Here is an 18,715-nt window from a genome sequence, read left to right as displayed (position 1 = left end):
CCTAGGCTTGAGTGGAGTTTTGCACGTTTTTTCTTAGGCCCAATGAGCAACACTTCAGTTTTATCTTCATTTAATTTTAGGAAGTTACTGTTCATCCAATCTGTAATGGCAGACATGCATTTAGTCAAGGCATGAATGGCAGTGGTTTGGCTAGGCTCGACAGAGATATATAGTTGAGTGTCATCGGCATAGCTATGAAAATCAACATTGTGCTCTCTGATGATGGAGCCCAGGGGCAACATATAGAGAGAGAAGAGGAGAGGGCCCAAGCAACTCCACTTCCGGCGTTGCAGTCGACGTGTGGAGGAAGACATCCGAAACCCGTCATATCCAATCATATGGGGTTCCTGCAGCTGTTTTGTGATTCTTGCTGACATCGTCGACTGTAAATTCATTACTGGTGCTACTTGGGGAGAACGGAGGGAAATTTCCGTAGCAACAGCCGACGAAAGCCTCTTTCCATTGCACCGAAGAATGACTACGGCTCCCACTGTTTTTTCAAGGCACACGAAGAGCTAGCCAGCTAGCATTCTCTTGTAGCTAGTAAGAGACAGTTTGCCAGTTGGCTATTTTTATTTTATTCTCACGAAGCAGCCGCCATTTCAGGCTTTAAATTACACTATTAACTTCCTCTGGTGTGTATCAGGTCCAGAAATAGTATGTCAACGACAGTGATACAATAGCGGATACTGTAAAATAGATATGTGTTTAGAAAATATCTGGTATTAGCCTGCAGCGCGCAAATACATCTAAATAAGGCAATAGAGGTCCCAGCAACTAGCTGGCTAACACAGCTAGCTTATGCAGCTAGCTAGCTACATCTGACAGGTAAACAAAAGGAGCATCGCTTACAGAAAACACAGCACGGTGGAAAGGCGTGCGTGCCCTTGCAGTGTGTCTAACTGTTTGGCTGAACGCGACCATTGACCATGTCTCACGGAAAAAGGAAAGAGATCTACAAATACGAGGCACCATGGACTGTGTACGCTATGAACTGGAGCGTTCGCCCAGACAAGCGCTTCCGTCTGGCGCTTGGCAGCTTCGTGGAAGAATACAACAACAAGGTAGGATTCAAATTCGATTAATTCACACTACTGTACATTTATAGTTAAGCCCCTGTACATATGTATGAGAAATGTGTGTTATTCATTGGCGTATTTGAATTGCTGTTTACACAACCCATGTGCATTGATTGAAACTAAAGGCATGAACACCACATCATGTAGTAGCCTGGTACATGCATTGACAGTAGATGGAATATTATATCATTTCTTTGCCTCTGATTTTGTCTCGGACAAGGCAAATGTCTGTTGTTCTGTCTCTATGTATGTTTGAATGCAGTCTCCTGTCTTGAGAGAAGTATGTTTCTGGAAAGTACATTTTAAAAATCCTGCACTGCATTAATACATTGTTAAAGTGAAGTGAAAGCCCATCTGGGAAACTCCAACTCCCATTGACATTGTGACGCAGCACTCCACAGCACACAAGTGTTCACTGCACACAGCGATATTGCATTTATGCCTCACCCGTGCAAGGGGGCAGCCCCCAATGCGCCCCAAGGGAGCAGTGCGACGGGACGGTACCATGCTCAGTGTACCTCAGTCATGGAGAGGAGGATGAGGGAGAGCACTGGTTAATTACTTCCCCCACCAACCTGGCGGGTCGGGAGTCGAACCGGCTACAAGTCTGACGCCCTAACAGCTTACCAATGACTGCCCTTGTTGTGCTGTGCCCTACAGGTTCAGCTGGTTGGTCTGGAGGAGGAGAGCTCAGAGTTTGTGTGCAGGAACACCTTCGACCATCCGTACCCCACCACCAAGATCATGTGGATCCCTGACACCAAGGGGGTCTACCCAGACCTGCTGGCCACAAGTGGGGACTATCTACGCATCTGGAGAGTGAGTTGTTTTGGGACTAATTTCAATGGTCGCACAAGTGCAATGTTTTTTTTTTTTTTTACATTACATTACAGTACAGTACAGTACATGTATATGGAACTCACGCGGCAGACACTTTTAAACCAAAACGACTTACAATCGAGGATATAATCATAGCCAACATCGCTAGCAGATATAAAGTGCACAGGAAATATACAGAACAGCAAGTGCCTACGCTACGCTAAGTAGTTTAAAAAAAAAAGTACATCAGCACTGGGTTAAGTAGAGTACAACACATACACATCATTCCATATGTGACGGAGCTCATCTTGCACCTGTTCACCCCCCTCGGGGATCGAACGTGCGATCTCGTCAACTACAACGGTCCGGCAATGGGAGACACAGTACGATACCGCTGGGCCAAGAGACTAGTCTCTCGGCCCAACGGCACGAGACTGTATGAAGCTATCGGAGGGAGGTTTACCAACGTTCCACGCCAACTCTGTGCTAGTTAGCCTCCGTTACACTCTCCCCCTTAAACCTCACTCCCATCCCGGGTCAGCGGCACCACTGTGACGGAGCTCATCTTGCACCTGTTCACCCCCCTCGGGGATCGAACGTGCGATCTCGTCAACTACAACGGTCCGGCAATGGGAGACACAGTACGATACCGCTGGGCCAAGAGACTAGTCTCTAGGCCCAACGTCACGAGACTGTATAAGGCTATCGGAGGGAGGTTTACTAACGTTCCACGCCAACTCTGTGCTAGTTAGCCTCCGTTACACATAGAGTCTCGCCCATGACTGCGGCAGATTAAGCATTAGATAGTTCAGTAGATAGTCATGAAAGAAGAGTCTTTACTTGCTTCTTGAAGGATGTCAGTGATGATCCTAATCTTGCTGCCTCTAGGAGATTGTTCCACCACTGGGAGCACTTCTAGGTAGCAATAGGCTATTATTATAGGCCTTGCGAAACATTAGGTGGATTCTAATATGTGGACTCCCGTCCTCCTTTGTTCACTTGCCTCCTCGTGGCCTCGTGATGACGCCACCGACAACCGCAATGTATTTCAGTATCTCGTAAAAGCTCAATTCTAATGTCCTTTTGTCGTTTGCAAACGGGATGGTGAATGAAGAATAGTCCACCAAAGTTGTTGTGGCTAGGCTGACTGAGGGGAAACTTGATTGTTTTCTCCACGTCAGCAAAGCGTGAGGCTGGGAGTCTGCATATTGGAATGCACACATTAGCTTTTACCTGTATGCGGTGGTAACTTTGACGTCTGTCCCAGGGTTATGCAGAAGTGCCATGAGAGAAACTGAAATTCTGGCATCTTGATTAGTGTTGTACTAGTATTTGAAGTAAATGTTGCCCCAGGACAAGCATCTAATAGTCCACACAACCAACATACAGAATCACACAGAAATTGTTTTTTTTATCAAAAGTAATAGCATAGCCCTATTCACACCCACAGAGCTGAAATGTACGATATATGGTAAAAATAAAATCTCTTTTTCTTTTGCTCGTTTCCTCTTGTGGCTCTCAGGTGGGAGAGACAGACACGCGTCTGGAGTGCCTCCTGAACAACAACAAGAACTCAGACTTCTGTGCCCCTCTGACGTCCTTCGACTGGAACGAGGTGGACCCCAACCTGCTGGGTAAGCCAAAAAAGGAAGTGTAAGGCCAGTTTCACATCAGAGCGTGGCGTGGCGGCAGCAAGTAGACGGCAGTGTTTCTGACGAGCCTCGGCTGGTGTGTTCTACTCAGCCTTTCACACTGACTATGTCAGTGTGCGTGGCCAGTCCTTTTCAAAATACCCCCAGTTTGCCATTCATTTCTTGGTCTTGGTGTGGAAGGAGAGATCTGTTTCTATGTATTTTTGCAGCCGCCGGTAAAAATCACATCTGTCCCGCTGATGGCAGCTGTTTTGTTGTGAAGGCCCATTTGGGCATTGTGGTGGCACACAGCACACCACACAGAACACAACATTACACACAGACACACATTTTATACCTTCCCCAAGCCCTTGACTGCCCAGGAAAAGTAAATGGCAAAGGATTTGTTTTAAATCTTACTGGGCGAACACGCTGGCAGCGACAAGATTAAGAGACCGAGCATCGCTGGCTTGCCGCAAGAGCGATACAAGCAATAGACGCGATAGAGTAGGCCTGTTAAAAGCAGAATGCAAGCATTCCGACATTCCAATTGGCTGGGGCGACTGTCACCAAACGGCATCATAACTTATTTGCGTAATATTCGATGAAGTCCAGCTACAAACTGTCGCTCAAATCACCTCTAGTTGCCCACGTCGCGTCTGGTCTATTTACGCCATTCATGCCGGTATAGTGATAGCAACTCTTCTGCTCTATTCTGAAAATCAACTACTAGCTCAATTAGTAATAACAAGCTTACTTTTGCAAACTTTCCTCTTCCTCCCTCTCTCTCTCTCTCCCCCTCTTCATTCCTCCCCTTCCTCCTCCTCAGGCACGTCCAGTATCGACACCACCTGTACCATCTGGGGACTGGAGACGGGCCAGGTGCTGGGACGGGTCAACCTGGTCTCGGGTCACGTCAAGACACAGCTCATCGCCCACGACAAAGAGGTATACAGAAAGACAATTACAATATTCCGCTTGGAATCAAAGCTGTACTTTTGTAGCCCCATAATGCACGCTGTATTACTAGCGGCACGCTGTAATAGTCATCGTAAGGTTAAAGGTGGGGTTGCAGGTTAACCATTTTCAGAAAATGTACCATTATGACATCACGTTGGGGGTTCCGCAGGCTCATAGGAGTCTATGTAGAACCTTAGAATCCTGGAGGAGTTCCCCCAACGTGATGTCATACCTGCAACCCCACCTTTAATTAGCATAATTCTACTCTACTATGACATAACAGAGGGCCTTTAATGCACTATGACTCGGTCATTGCCATTCTCGGCCTCAGTCATTGGTAACAGCGAATTCATAACATCGTGTTTTCATGGGTTAAAATGTATCTAAACATGATTGATATGACAACAGAATGGTAATTACTACAGAATGTAATGGTAACATCTATACAATGCGTTCGGATTGTCCAGACGCTCACAGAGCTTATGCTAAGTGCTCTATTTGAGACCGGTTTGATGCACCCGTAATACGTCAAAAGGGCCAAAATATGTGCACCTAGGCTATGATTTTTGCCACAGGTGTATGCCATTTGTGTGATCCTCCGTATGTGACATGTGTTCTACCATCTTCGTGGCTTTTTTTTCACACACAGGTGTATGACATTGCGTTCAGCCGTGCGGGCGGCGGCCGCGACATGTTTGCGTCGGTGGGTGCGGACGGCTCGGTGCGCATGTTCGACCTGCGGCACCTGGAGCACAGCACCATCATCTACGAGGACCCCCAGCACCACCCCCTGCTGCGGCTCTGCTGGAACAAGCAGGACCCCAACTACCTCGCCACCATGGCTATGGACGGAATGGAGGTGAGACGACACACACACACACACACGTGTGTGTGTGTGTGTGTGTGTGTGTGTGTGTGTGTGTGTGTCTGTCTGTCTGTCTGTCTGTCTGTCTGCGTGTGTACTGTGTGCGTGTGTGTACGCGCATGTGTGTGCGTGTGGTTTGGGCAAGCAGACCCAATCTCGCCACTATGGACAGCTCTCTCTCTCTCTCTGTCTGTCACTCGTCATTCCCGTCTGCCTGTCTAGCTTCTTGAATGCATCTCTCTTGCTATCTCTCTCCCACTCTCCCTCTGTCAACTGTCAACTATCATTATTCCCCTCTCTCTCTCTCTCTCTCTCTCTCTCTCTCTCTCTCTCTCTCTCTCTCTCCTGTATCCTGTAGATTGGTGTTCTGTCTCCTCTTCTCTGAGCGGCCTCGTTACCCAAACCTCTAGAGGGCTATTAATAACCCTAACAGACCCCTCTCCCTCACACAGGGTTGACAGATGAGACTGAAATGCTCAAAACCTGCCACTAAATCCTGCCCAATTTGAACTAAATTCCATTGATTTCAATGGCCACAAATTTGCAGAAAAACCCGCTTAAACGCCATTTTTACCCACAGACGGCCATCCTAAGCAGCCCAATTTGGCAGGAAATTGCCCAATCTGGTAACACTCCCTCCCACTCAGCTAGCCCTGTCTCCAAGCACAGAGAACATTTCTGTCACATTCTCTCTCATGCTAGTGCCTCTCAGGTTTCTGGGGGTGTGTCTCACTGCTTTCTGGAAATCCAGAATGCTGTTATGTCATCAAAGTTTTAATTTGCTTTTGTCATTTTTAAACCAGCAGTATCCATGTTTTTTATGTTTCCTTTCGGAAATGCCTGTATTTCGTATCAATTCTTTATTTTTCAGCTATTTAATATGAATGAACAAAAAAAAGATGAACACCTGCTTGTATTTTACTGAAACAATTTTCAGATATTTTTACTGTTATATTTTAGTGGAGGTTTAAAAAACAAAAATAGAAACACCTGCTGTTCTGTATATTTCCTGTGCACTTTGTATCTGCTAGAGATGTTGGCTATGATTATGTCCTCGATTGTAAGTCGCTTTGGTTATTAAGTGTCTGCCACATTCATTGCTATGCAATGTGTGTGGTGATTCAGGTTGTGATTCTGGACGTGTGTGTGCCCTGTACTCCGGTGGCCAGGTTGAATAACCTGTGTGCGTGTATGCGTGCGTGCGTGTGTGTGTGTGTGTGTGTGTTTGATGCTCTGTGCGGTAGGTGGTGATCCTGGACGTGCGTGTGCCCTGCACCCCGGTGGCCCGGCTGAATAACCATCGTGCGTGTGTCAACGGCATCGCCTGGGCCCCCCACTCCTCATGCCACATCTGCACAGCAGGTAACTTCCACATGGCTGATAGTATTCAGGCTCCATGCCTGATTTCAGGCTTGACAGAGTTTGCAAAAAATAAAAACAATGGTAATAATTAGCCATTAGGTTATTCTTTTCTCAGAAACTGTTACAGGTTCAGGGTTTTCTTCTACTATCAGGCTTGAATAATGGTCATACATAGGCTATTAAATATTTGAATAATGTGTCAAAATAGGCCTACGTTACATCACTGTGCAGTATCTTGTCGTCGTCGTTAGAGCAAGGGCTCAGGATTTTTTTTCACTATCACCCCTGCTTCCACTTCTTCTGAACTCACTTCTTCTCAATGTGTGTCTCCAATTAAGAAAATGTTATATTGGAGAAAAAAATGGCTAAATACAGCTGCAGAAAAATCACAAAAACCACTTTGAAATTAATCCAAGAGCAATGTGAGGCTGGTGGAGAGCATGCCAAGATGCATGAAAGCTGTGATTCAAAATCAGGCTTATTCCACCAAGTGCTGATTTATGAAATCTTCTCAAGTTAAAACTAATATGTTGTTTTAAGTGAATATCATCTTGTTTCTTTGTGTGGTTTGTCAACACTGCATATTTTGTGTTATTTTGACCATTTGTAACTTTCTGAAAATAATTGCTCTAATAGCGCCCCCGTAGAGAAACACCAGGGTAGAGGAATAGATACAGAGCATAAGTTAGGGGGCTCGCCGTGGCTTGGGGGGGGGTACACCAGACAAAGAAGGTTGTAAAAAAACTGCTTTAGCTGATTCTCTCTCTCCGTCTCCTAGGAGTGTAAATCACAGCCTTCATGACGATACGATACGGTATCGATTTCTTAAATCAGGGATTCGATTTTTTTCGATACTGGAGAATTCCCCACGATACGATGCGATTCGGTTCGATTCGATTTTTTCCAATTACTTTTCCACTACTATTGTGCTATGGAGCTAGGGCATTGCACAGGGGCCAGCGATTAGATTCTTTTCGATTCTTAAGAATGCCCCACGATACGATTCGATTAAATCGCCAGCCGATACTTCTGATACATCGATACATTTCGATTTTATTTACATCCCTACCGTCTCCCCCTTCTCAGCGGACGACCACCAGGCGTTGATCTGGGACATCCAGCAGATGCCGCGTGCCATCGAGGACCCCATCCTGGCCTACACGGCCGAGGGGGAGATCAACAACGTGCAGTGGGCCTCCACCCAGCCCGACTGGATCTCCATCTGCTACAACAACTGCCTGGAGATACTGCGGGTGTAAAAGGAGAATGGAGATTGTGGTGTGTGTGTGTGTGTGTGTTGCGTGTGCGTGTGTGTGTGAGAGAGATATCAACAATATTCTGTGGCCAGCCTCCACAGAGCCAGACTGGACTCTTCATTGTACACTGAACTTTTTTCAAAAATGTGCACACACACACACACACACACACACACACGCGCGCGCGCACACACACACACACCGAGAAATGCAGTTACCTCCTTATTTTTATTGTACGTAGCTCTTTGCGTATTTCTCTCTCTCTCATTCTTTCTCCCATTTCCTTGCTGTTTTCCCTTCTATATTTCTCTTCACTTTGCAACGTTTCTGCTGTTGTCCTTTTCGGATGCGTCTCTCTTCCTCTCCCATCTTCTTCCAGTCCGCCCAGTCTTGTACTGTACATCTCTCTCTCGCTCGCTCTCTTGCTCTCTCTGTCTCTCTCTCGCTCTCTCTCGCTCTCTCTCTCACACTCTCTCTCTCACACTCTCTCTCTCTCTCTCTCTCTCCCCCCATTCTTATTGACATGAACACCTCTTGGCTATCTGTCAGTCATGTCTCTAACGGACCTGTGAGCACCATGCTCAGTATTTATGAACTCTCACCACCAACACCCGACGCATAACACGGACCCCTTTCAGGAGAGGTGGACATCCCGGGTTCAGAATGGAAGTCCTGCCATGTCAAGGGTTCATGAAACGTTAATGGTATTTGTAGTTTGGTTGTCAAAAAGAAGAGCGAGACACTTTACGGTTCACCACTTCAGAGTGCAGAAACGTCAGCACACCAAAAAATAAAGTGGTGAACCGTAAAGAAACAGTGACACACTCTTGTTTTTGACAACTCATGACTGAAGTACCCTGAAAAGCTGCACCTGCTGAAAAAAAATGAGTGCAGGCCCTCGCAAAATATTTTTAGTTTGGTAAAATATAGGATGAGATACAGTGAGGAGAATAAGTATTTGATCCCTTGCTGATTGTGTTGGTTTGCCCACTAATAAAGACATGATCAGTCTTTAATGTTAATGATAATATGTATTCTAATATGGAGAGACAGAATATCAAAAAGAAAATCCAGAAATTAACTCTAAAGAATATATAATAATTTATTTATATTTAATTGAGGGAAATAAGTATTTGATCCCCTGCCAACCATTAAGAGTTCTGATCCCGCAAATCAAATGGCACTTCCAATCAACTTGTTATCTGAATTGAACACACCTGTTAATAGTAACCTGCACAAAAGACACATTGAATCGGCAGAATCAGTCCATAGAATCAGTCAATCAATCAAACTAAACTCGCCAACATGGGACAGACCAAAAAGCTGTCAAAGGATGTCAGGGACAAGATTTTAGAACTCAATAAGGTAGAAATGGGTTCCTGGATATTAAAGAGCAAACTGTTGGTGCATTTCTTCCCAATTTTAGGACATACAAAATGATCATCAATCATCAATCTTAGGCCTGTCTCTGGTTCCATACAAGATTTGACCTTGTGGGAATTTAATAACCAGAAAAAAAGGAGATAAAGCACCTTAAAACTGTATGGGAGGAGCTAGGAAATGATCTCAAGGCAGCTGGGACCTCAATCACTAAGAAAACTATTGGAAACACTTGATACCACAGCGGATTAAAATCCTGCAGTGCATGTATGGTACCCCGGCTTCAGAAGGAACCTGTTCAGGCTCACCTGAGGTTTGCCAATGAACGTCAAACTGGATTAGGATATGATTGGGAGGTGCTGGAATCAGATAACACCAAAATCAAACTGTTTGGCATTAACACAACTCTATGTGTTTGGAGGAAGAGAAATGCTGCCTATGATCCCAAGAACAACACCTTCTCCAACATCATAAATGAAAGTGGTAACATTATGTTTTGAGGTTGTTTGTCTGGCCAAGACACAGGACAACTTCACATCGTCAAGAAATGGATGGAGGGAGACATGTAAACATACAATGCTGCATGCCAACCTCTTTCCCACCACCACTAGACTGAAGGTGGGTCATGGATTAGCCTCCCAAAATGATAATAATCCATAACATACAGCCCAAGCAACGAAGGAGTAGCTCAAGCAGAAGCACATTAAGGTCATGAAGTGGCCTAGACAGTTTCCAAACATTAACCCTATAATAATCCTGTGAAGGGAACAGAAGTTCCCATTTGGCAAGCTACAGTCATACAACTTAAGTGATTTAAAGATGATCTGCAAAGAAAAGTGGACAAAAATCCTTTCTAATATACCCACAAACATTGTCATTAACTGAAAGAAACATCTGACCTCTGTATGTGAAAACAAGGGCTTTGCCACCAAGTATTTTGTTATTCTTGACTAGAGGGGTCAAATACTTATTTTCCTCAATGGAATACAAATCAATTAAAATATATTCTTCAAAGTTATTTTCTGGATTTTCTTTTTGATATTCTGTCTCTCTATATTATAATACATTTTATCATTAACATTATAGAATGATCATGTCTTTATTAGTGGGGAAACCAACAAAATCAGCAAGGGATCAAATACTTATTCTCCTCACTGTATGTGGATGCGTATATTGGCATGGTTATTTGTTGTAGGTTCATCCTGATTTAGTAGTTTTGGGTTGGGTGCGCACGTCCAAAAAACACTTTTTGCAGGTGCCAGACAAGTATCAGACAGTTGCAGGAGCTATGTCTGCACACTGGTAATAAGGTCCAAAAAATAAACTCATTATTTGAAAAGCTTCAACGTTCGGATCTTCATCAGGCACGCTAAAGCCAAATATCACTAACTTTTCCTGAAAACTGCATTTCTTCGGGTAATTCCCTGAACCAAGCGAGCCCTTGCTAGGTTAGTAAGGAACTGTAATCCGTGAGATACTCTACATGGCGTGACGAACCCAGTTTGTCTGCCTCCCTCCTTGTGTTCAAGTACATGGACATCTGTTGTTTGATAATGTAGATGTAGTAGATCTCCTCCATTTTCAAGTGCTCTCAGTATGAGCTCATGGCTCACGTGGCTTTTGTACAGCTTGACGACTTATTTGTAATGTTTGCGGAATATGTGTAATCTAAATCTCTCTTTCGATTATGATTTACTTGGTTTTTATTGAAGTTTGAAGTTGTGGTGTTTTAATACTTTGTGTGTTATGGGTTGATGGTATGTTTTGGTCCTTTTTATGTGTTTTTTTTTTCCTTTTCTTTTTGATGTGGACATTTGGAAGAACTGAAACTCCCTCTACCACAGATGCAGAAGCTACATGTACAGTACGGCACGCTTTCTGAAACAGATCTGTCTCTCTCTCCTTCTGCACAAACTCTGTAGAATGACGACAGATAAACTCAGAGAGCGTGACTTTTTGTCACATTGAACTTACACACCAAGACTTAAAACGAGTTGTAAAGTTTGTAAACTCAAAACCCATCCTACAGTATGTCTACGACATGGACTAGAAGACTCGCCAAACGACCATCACTACTGCATCTGCTCTCCGTTGTGATCGCTGCCCACAAGGACTGGGAGTGAAACAGCGACCCCTACAGTTAAAGAGTGGAACCTGGATTACTGAAGTGTAATAAGTATTGTGCTGTGAATTCAAGTAATGGTTTTGGCTTGAAAGGAGGACTATCAACAACAACCATTGGTGTCTATGAAACAAACTTTTATTGTTATTTCAGAAGTAGATCCTTAAAAAAAGGACCTGTATGTCACCTGAACTGGATTGTAACAATAACAATGCTACTTGTTTTCATACAACTTTGCGATCCTTTATTGTTGTCTGACTCTGTCTTTGGTAACGGACCTGAGAGAACCAACCAAGACAGAACTGAGCTAGAACCGGACCTAACCTGACCATACCCTAACTCGCTGGACTGTAACCACCATGTTCATTGAAGTGGGTCACTAAGATCCTGCAGATCAGATCACTATGGCCTTCGTCTTGAAACCAGGACCCCGTTTCTCGAAAGCATCGTTGCTAACCATTTCGCAACTTACATGTTATCCAATGGGATAGGTATTTGCATTGCAACCAAGTAAGTTGCTAACTTAGTTAGCAACTAAGTTGTCAAGAAACACACTCCAGGGAAAGGCTGTGTTTTTGGTCAAGCTTTTTTTTTGTAAGTTTTACCTGGTTAACCTGTTTATTGGTTGGTTTGTTTTTCTATATTTCAGATATTTCAAAACCAGATAGCATCTGTGACTTTGGAAAGAAATACACCTGGGGTGAATGCAAAACAAAAAAGAAACAAAACAAAAAATGAAAAGACATTTGACATGCAAATACTCTTCCAATTATGTTAATGTAGTTTCTGTCTACATGAGTACATACACACTAGTTATAAATTAAAAGTAAATAAATACATACTCTAAAGTTACGTATTGGTTGATTGTCTGCTTCCCTGCACGCATGAGTAAAATCACAGTATCTCTGCCATGTCGTTGGATGTATTAATGGTAGGCGATGTCCCATGTTAATTTACCGGTATTCAGAAATTATACATAACAGTAATAATATAATACTATTTTTTATGGTCATACTGCACTTTGCATTTGTCAACCTAGGCCGTGTAGGACCAGACATAAGAATCGGGAACTACAAACTAGGGAAAATGTATATAATGTAAAATTTTAAATAAAAAGGTCTCTGTTCGGATCACAGTATGTAGATCTGTTCAGCAGGTTTTGGTTAATAGGTTCACAGCTTAGAATTAACACACTTTCTGTAGATGTGTAACTCCAGTCTCTGGAATCAACTCACAAGACTACTGGAATAATCTCTTTGGTTTAGTGTCAGCATACTGTATGCCCTGTCGTCTGAAACCACTTTTCCAAGGTTACACTGTAACTGTGTGTCCAATACCGTTTGGAGTTGACCATTCAGCATGTCTTAGGCCACATCTAACATCCACATTGCTACGTTCCATTGAAATCGGTGCATGAATGTCCAACACACTTCTGTTGTGTCAGACAGTCTTTGTCAGTGCATACAGTGTAGAGGTCAAACCTGTTGACCCCAAGCCTTTGGGGGCATGACCCCCAAAGTAGTTTTTCATTCTTGAGAGTTTGCGTCACAATGTCAGCAGCGGTTTGTGTGCATGACTGTCCACGTTCTGTCTGGGCATGTCACTTCCTCAGCTGACAGGAAGTACAGGATCTGAGACGTGCTTCTGCATCTCAGCTGGGTTCTGCGAGGCGTCCAGGTTACCGGGCAACGATGGGAAGCGCAGTGAGGCGCCTAGCGACGGGGCGTCCATCAGCGATGACCTGACTTTCTCCTGAGGCTTCTTCTCAAGGTTCACGACCTCTAGCTCGACCTCCGGGGCCAAGGGCATGGCGCTGCCCCCTTCCTCGTCCGATGCCACCGTCACGTGGATTCGGCTCGACAGCGAGTCTTGGGACTTGTCTGTAAATTTGGTGTCAGGCTTAACACCACTCTGAAGGGTGAAAAGAAAAAAGAACAGTTGAAATTAGTGTATCTGCAAACCTTTCCAATCAGTTGGTCTAGCCCAGGGGCCTCACGAGTGGTGTAGTCTACGTAGAACGCAGGTATACGCAGTATACCCACTTCAAAATTTCTGGGATTTCAGTATACCCACTTAAAATTGATTGATCCATTATTTAGAATAGCGCAAATATATACAGTATACCCACTTCAAAAAATGCTCAAATATACAGTATACCCACTTAAAAAAAGTACACTACACCACTGGGCCTCACCCGTATAACACTCTGCACAAAACACTCCCTCCACAATGCGTGGACAGGACCTTGCTTATGCAAAAGAATTTTCCAACTTCAAAAAATAATCAGGTTGCGTGTCTGAGCGCAGTGCTCTTCCCAAGTTTGTCCGACAAGAGTTCTAAGAAGCTCAATGTCAATTTAAGAGTCCTTAGAAGCTCAATGTCAATTTACGTAAGAGTCCTTAGAAGCTCAATGTCAATTCTAAATTCTAATTTGGCAATCGGCATCACAGTTTCAATGAGCAGCATAGTTGCAATACCTACTCTGGCCACCACCATATATATGGTGCACCTGTAGCTCTTTGAGTGCCATGGACTTGAATACGAGTCTTTTCAGAATGTATGGCAATGTATGATATCAAGTCATTTGCGTTTTTTTATGGGGGGTGGGGCCTAACACGTTGATCTGGTATGTTTGTTGTTCACATGGACAAAGATTTTTTATGGCTCTTGAAAAATCACTCAAACGTTGAAAAAAGCCTGGCAACCCCCCGGTCTGAATTTGAAAATGTCTGACACTCAATGAGTTAAAAAAAAATGATGAGCACTGAACTTCACCTGTAGTGAGTTTTCTCTGGTGTCTCTGGCGTGGGTCTGGAGCGGGTAGATGGTGTGCAGGGTTGGCGCCCCGTGTGGCGGGTACAGACTGGAGGGGTCAGGGGGGTGGTTGCCAGGGGAAACGGAGCTGTAGGCGGGGGGCACGGGGGTCAGCTGGCGCTGTAGGAGCTGCAGGATGACGTTTATGTCTGCCGTCATGCGCGTCTCCAACCTGGGAAGAGATGAGAGGGATTTGGAGGTTGGGGTGCGGTGCACACATCCAAAAAACAGTTATGCAGGCGCTAGACAAAAGTGGTAGACAGTGTGATTAAGTGGTCATCAGCATCACTGGGCATTAGCTCCAAAAATATAAACTTTATTTCATTTTTATAAACGGCATTTCATACACAGACTGGTTTTACCAGACCCCATATTAATTATTTTGTAATTCATTTTTGGTCTGGATACTCGATGCACATACACACTAGCCTGATTATCATCAACTTTCAAATCTCTTTGAGACTTGGTCTGACAAAGAGCACAACGATTAACATTTCCCAAAAGGGCATGGTTGACCCGCCTCCCTTGGTTTGCTAATGGTTGTTTGCTTCCATACAGAGTGGGAGGAGTTCCCAATTTTTCGGGAGTTCAGAAAGTACTTGCATTGCTCTTGACCTGACTAGTAGCAACACTGAAGGTGTTGCGTCACTAGTAGGGCTTTCAGGCCGACCAGGGGTCCGTATCTCGAAAGCGTCTTTGCTAACGACGGTAGCAACGTCCTTCGCAAGAGCGACTTCAGTCTCTCTCGATGCTCACCACTAAATCCAAGGGAATGGTAAGACGGTCTTAAGACGGTTAGCAACGACAAGAATCGAGAAACGGACCCCAGAACGGAGCCAGTGTCGGTGCCCGCACCAGTTACGTTCAGCACTAAAGTGCTAGTCTGTGAACCGCCCGTGTTCATACCGGGCTCTGAACTTTTTCCGCACGTGACTGTGGTACCCGGATGAACCTGCTGACGGCCACGCTGTCGTCACGGTTCGCAGAGAAAAACCTACTATTTTGCGGTTCGCATTGAGAACCAACTTTCCAGTTCGCGAACGCAAATATCTGTGGCGTGAACACGACGGCCGGTTCGCGATTAGGTGCGGGAACGGGCTCCAGCGTGAACGCGCTATAGGAGGGCCTGGCGCCACACACACACCTGTTGAGCTGGCTCTGCAGCAGCTCCAGTCGGGCCTGCAGTTCACTGGGCCGGTCCGGTCCACAGTGGGCGTGTCCGTGTGCCCGTACAGATGAGGACCTCCAGTGGCGCTGAGGGAAGTGGGCCGGCCGCTCGGGCCAGTACTGGTACAGACCTGGAACCGCTGGATAGATAACAACCACACGAGAGGAGGGTAGAGGAAAGTTTGATAGACAATATTATATAATACATATACGACGTACATATACTGTATATGATACCGCCCACACAGCACTGATACAGACCAAGGATTGTTGGCAATATAGACAGAACCAGATTTAATTTCAAAGTATTCATTATGCATTCAAGTTCTGGAATACCGTGTTTGATTCAGCTAATCACACAACGGCTCTGGCCTCTCTGCCAGGGACATACAGAGACATGAACATTCCAATTGGTTTTCGCCGAACCGCGTCATAGCTCATTACCATAATATTAGCTTGACTTTAATCGCTGAAATTCGCTCTGGTCGCTCAGGTTGCTTCGCTCCCGGCGAATTCACTTTTGTCGCTTTATTCGCTGACCCTGCATAGAGAATTAATGACTTCCGTCGTTCAGGTATGCAGTAGGTCGCTCTTGGTGTACCCTTATGAAAATCTACCATGGTTTACTGTGGTTTCACCATGGTTTTCATGGTTCTATCATGGGATGTCATGGTTACGATAAGTACTTTGAACTAACCATAGTTTTACTATGGCTTATTTCATGTTTTTTTGGTTAACCATGAAAACCCGCCCTCACCTCTCCCTACATCTCCATGGCTGAAGTGCCCTTGAGCAAGGCACCTAACCCCACATTGCTCCAGGGACTGGGGTGTAGTGTAATGTATGATGTAATTAAGAGTAATGTAATTCATTATTATGAATGACTGTAAAAAAACATGGTAAAACCATGGTTAATTTTCGTAAGAGTGTCGTTAAACCTTAGTCAAACCATGGTTGAGCCACAGTCACAAACCATGCCCAAAACAACAATGAAAACCATGGTTAATTTTCATAAGGGTAGCCTAGCCATAGCAAGTGGCCTCTCCACCTACCAGGGTGTGCCATGTCCGACGCAGGTCCTCCCTGGTCCATGAAGCGGACCACGCTGGGGGGGTTGTAGCTCAGCGAGTGTTCTGGAGGTTCCCCAGTAGCAGCAGTGGTGGTGGTGGTGGTGGTGGTGGTGGGGTAACTCTGTCCGTGGGTGCCCCCCCTCGCGTTGCCCCCCTCTTTAAGGTCCTCGCTGGAGGGGGACTGAGAGCAGGAGGTGCCACAGCTGCAGGCCTCGTCCCAGCAGGGGGGGTGGGAGTGCGAGTGGAGATGGGGAGCATGGCTGCAGTGGCCCGGGTGGCCGGAGTTGGAGGGGCAGGTGGTGGGCTGCTGCATGGTGGTGGTGGTGATGGTGATGGGAGGGTAGAAGGAGTCATCCTGGTCCATGCCATCTTGGTGGGTGTGGGGAGAGAGAGAGAAACAGGCAAAATGGCAGATACGGAGAGAAAAGACAGAGGTGGAGAGAATGGGGAGGGATCAGGGTGGTGGTGGTGGTGGAGAGATGAGAAACAGGAAGAACTTTGAGTGTGTGTGTGTTTGTCTTTTTCTCCTACCTGGTCTGTTGCGGTGGTCCAGCGAGTTCCTGCGATGCCGGAGGCGGTGACCACGGTAACCACAGTCTGAGTCTCCACTGGGTAGCAACTGGATGACATGTTCTACCTAGACACACGTAATGCAACATAAAGTACAGTATATATCAGGTGGTACTGTGTGTGTGTGTGTGTGTGTGTGTGTGTGTGTGTGTGTGTGTGTGTGTGTGTGTGTGTGTGTGTGTGTGTGTGTGTGTGTGTGTGTGTGTTGTGATGATAAGTAAAATGTGTTGCAGTTTTACCTCCTGCCACTAGGTGGACGCAGATATGATGTACTCCCCGGATGTGTAAGTCATCAGTTGATGAACATGAACCTGACGGTGTACCTGTATCCTCCTGACTCTTTATGCTAATAAATCAGTTTAGTTAAGAACCCAAGTTTCTTCATTAAGATTAGAAACATTACATGTGTGTGTGTGATTAATTTAATCCTACATCTCTGAGGTTGAAGCTGATCTCCAGGTTCCTCCAGAAGGTGTCTGCGAAGGCCGGGTACATGTCCAGCACCTCCAGCAGGTCCTCCCTCTGGATATGGTGAAGGTCACAGTAGGTCAGCGTCACCACGTCCGCGTTGCTACGGCCCGTCTCCGCGTACAGGTTGATGGGCTCTCCGAACGTGTCGTTCTTACCTGACGAGAAACATTTTCAATAGGACAGAATGGACATAATGTCATTCTTTTTATATATTATATACAGTAGTGTTGTCAACAATGATCGATTCGGCGATGAAATCCAATGCGGGGCATGGACTATCCAGAATCGATCTGGCAAATTTTTAAAGTTTCAATTACTTGCATGTATATTTCGGGAGCAAATGAATGTTAAATTAAATAAAAGCACTTCAAAACATTGCAAGACTGTTACAGACTGATACAGAAAACAGCCAATTAATTGTTGCTCAGTATCTGACTACTTATATTGCTTTGCTTTAGAAATGTAATGCATCGCAATGCATTGTAGAATTGAATCGGATCGGATTGCATAGAATCGAATCGAATCGTGATCGAATCGGATCGTGAGGGCAGTGCCGATCCACACCACTAATATACAGTGTTTATATAAAAGCACGAGCACGAGGCCACAAGCATAAGAAGAGAACGGGAAGCTAGTTAATGAGACTGCTACAGATGCAGTTCTATGTTTCGATCACTAGGTGGTAGAGTAGGCATTTGTTGTCCAGAACTGTGATGATGATGAAACAAACGACAGTCTTTCTTCCTCCAGCACAGTAAGGCTAGCACAGGCTAGATATGGCTGCAGTCTAGGGGCCCAAGCCTGCCAGCCAGGCCCCCTGATTGGCCATAGGTGGAGAAATGTTTATTTATTTGTTTATTTATTTATTTTTAAACAGAAATATGATTAGGTGCAGATTTGAACAATTTGTCTAGCGTGTCAAGTAGTTTTAAATCTTGTTAATACTCTACACAGTTGGCAGACATGTTATCCTTATCCTTAATTCCTGGTTCGCAATTATGATACCAAGTATTTTGGGTATTTTGTCACAAGATGTGCCTTCCACAGGGTCCTACAGCAGCATGTAGCCTAGGGGCCCTGGCCATCTTCAAGGGTCAGTTCAGTCAATTTCAATATGCTGTTGCATTGCTCATGCTACCCTTGACTTGT

General features: G+C 45.0%; 2 protein-coding genes across 2 annotated transcripts in view; one reads left to right on the top strand and one right to left on the bottom strand.

Moving 5' to 3' along the window:
- Nucleotides 1-351: 351 nt before the first annotated feature.
- LOC134467481 (DDB1- and CUL4-associated factor 7) lies at nt 352-8,389 on the top strand. Its single transcript, XM_063221355.1, has 7 exons — nt 352-1,064; nt 1,740-1,898; nt 3,421-3,532; nt 4,359-4,477; nt 5,139-5,348; nt 6,599-6,716; nt 7,803-8,389. The coding sequence occupies exons 1-7, from the start codon at nt 930-932 to the stop codon at nt 7,973-7,975; spliced, it is 1,026 nt and encodes a 341-aa protein (XP_063077425.1). The 5' UTR covers nt 352-929; the 3' UTR covers nt 7,976-8,389.
- A 2,734-nt stretch (nt 8,390-11,123) lies between these two features.
- The window catches only part of kcnh6b (potassium voltage-gated channel, subfamily H (eag-related), member 6b), a 31,409-nt gene continuing 23,817 nt past the window's right edge, over nt 11,124-18,715 (bottom strand). The window contains exons 8-13 of the mRNA XM_063220972.1: nt 17,528-17,721; nt 17,057-17,162; nt 16,508-16,894; nt 15,433-15,595; nt 14,250-14,460; nt 11,124-13,385 (exon numbers count right to left, since the gene is read on the bottom strand). Of these exons, the coding sequence (XP_063077042.1) occupies nt 13,083-13,385; nt 14,250-14,460; nt 15,433-15,595; nt 16,508-16,894; nt 17,057-17,162; nt 17,528-17,721 (1,364 nt within the window). The 3' untranslated portion in view covers nt 11,124-13,082. The remainder of the gene's footprint in view (nt 13,386-14,249; nt 14,461-15,432; nt 15,596-16,507; nt 16,895-17,056; nt 17,163-17,527; nt 17,722-18,715) is intronic.

Source organism: Engraulis encrasicolus, chromosome 17 (genome assembly GCF_034702125.1).
Source record: "Engraulis encrasicolus isolate BLACKSEA-1 chromosome 17, IST_EnEncr_1.0, whole genome shotgun sequence".
NCBI classification, from domain to species: domain Eukaryota; kingdom Metazoa; phylum Chordata; class Actinopteri; order Clupeiformes; family Engraulidae; genus Engraulis; species Engraulis encrasicolus.
This window is presented reverse-complemented; position numbering and strand designations above follow the sequence as displayed.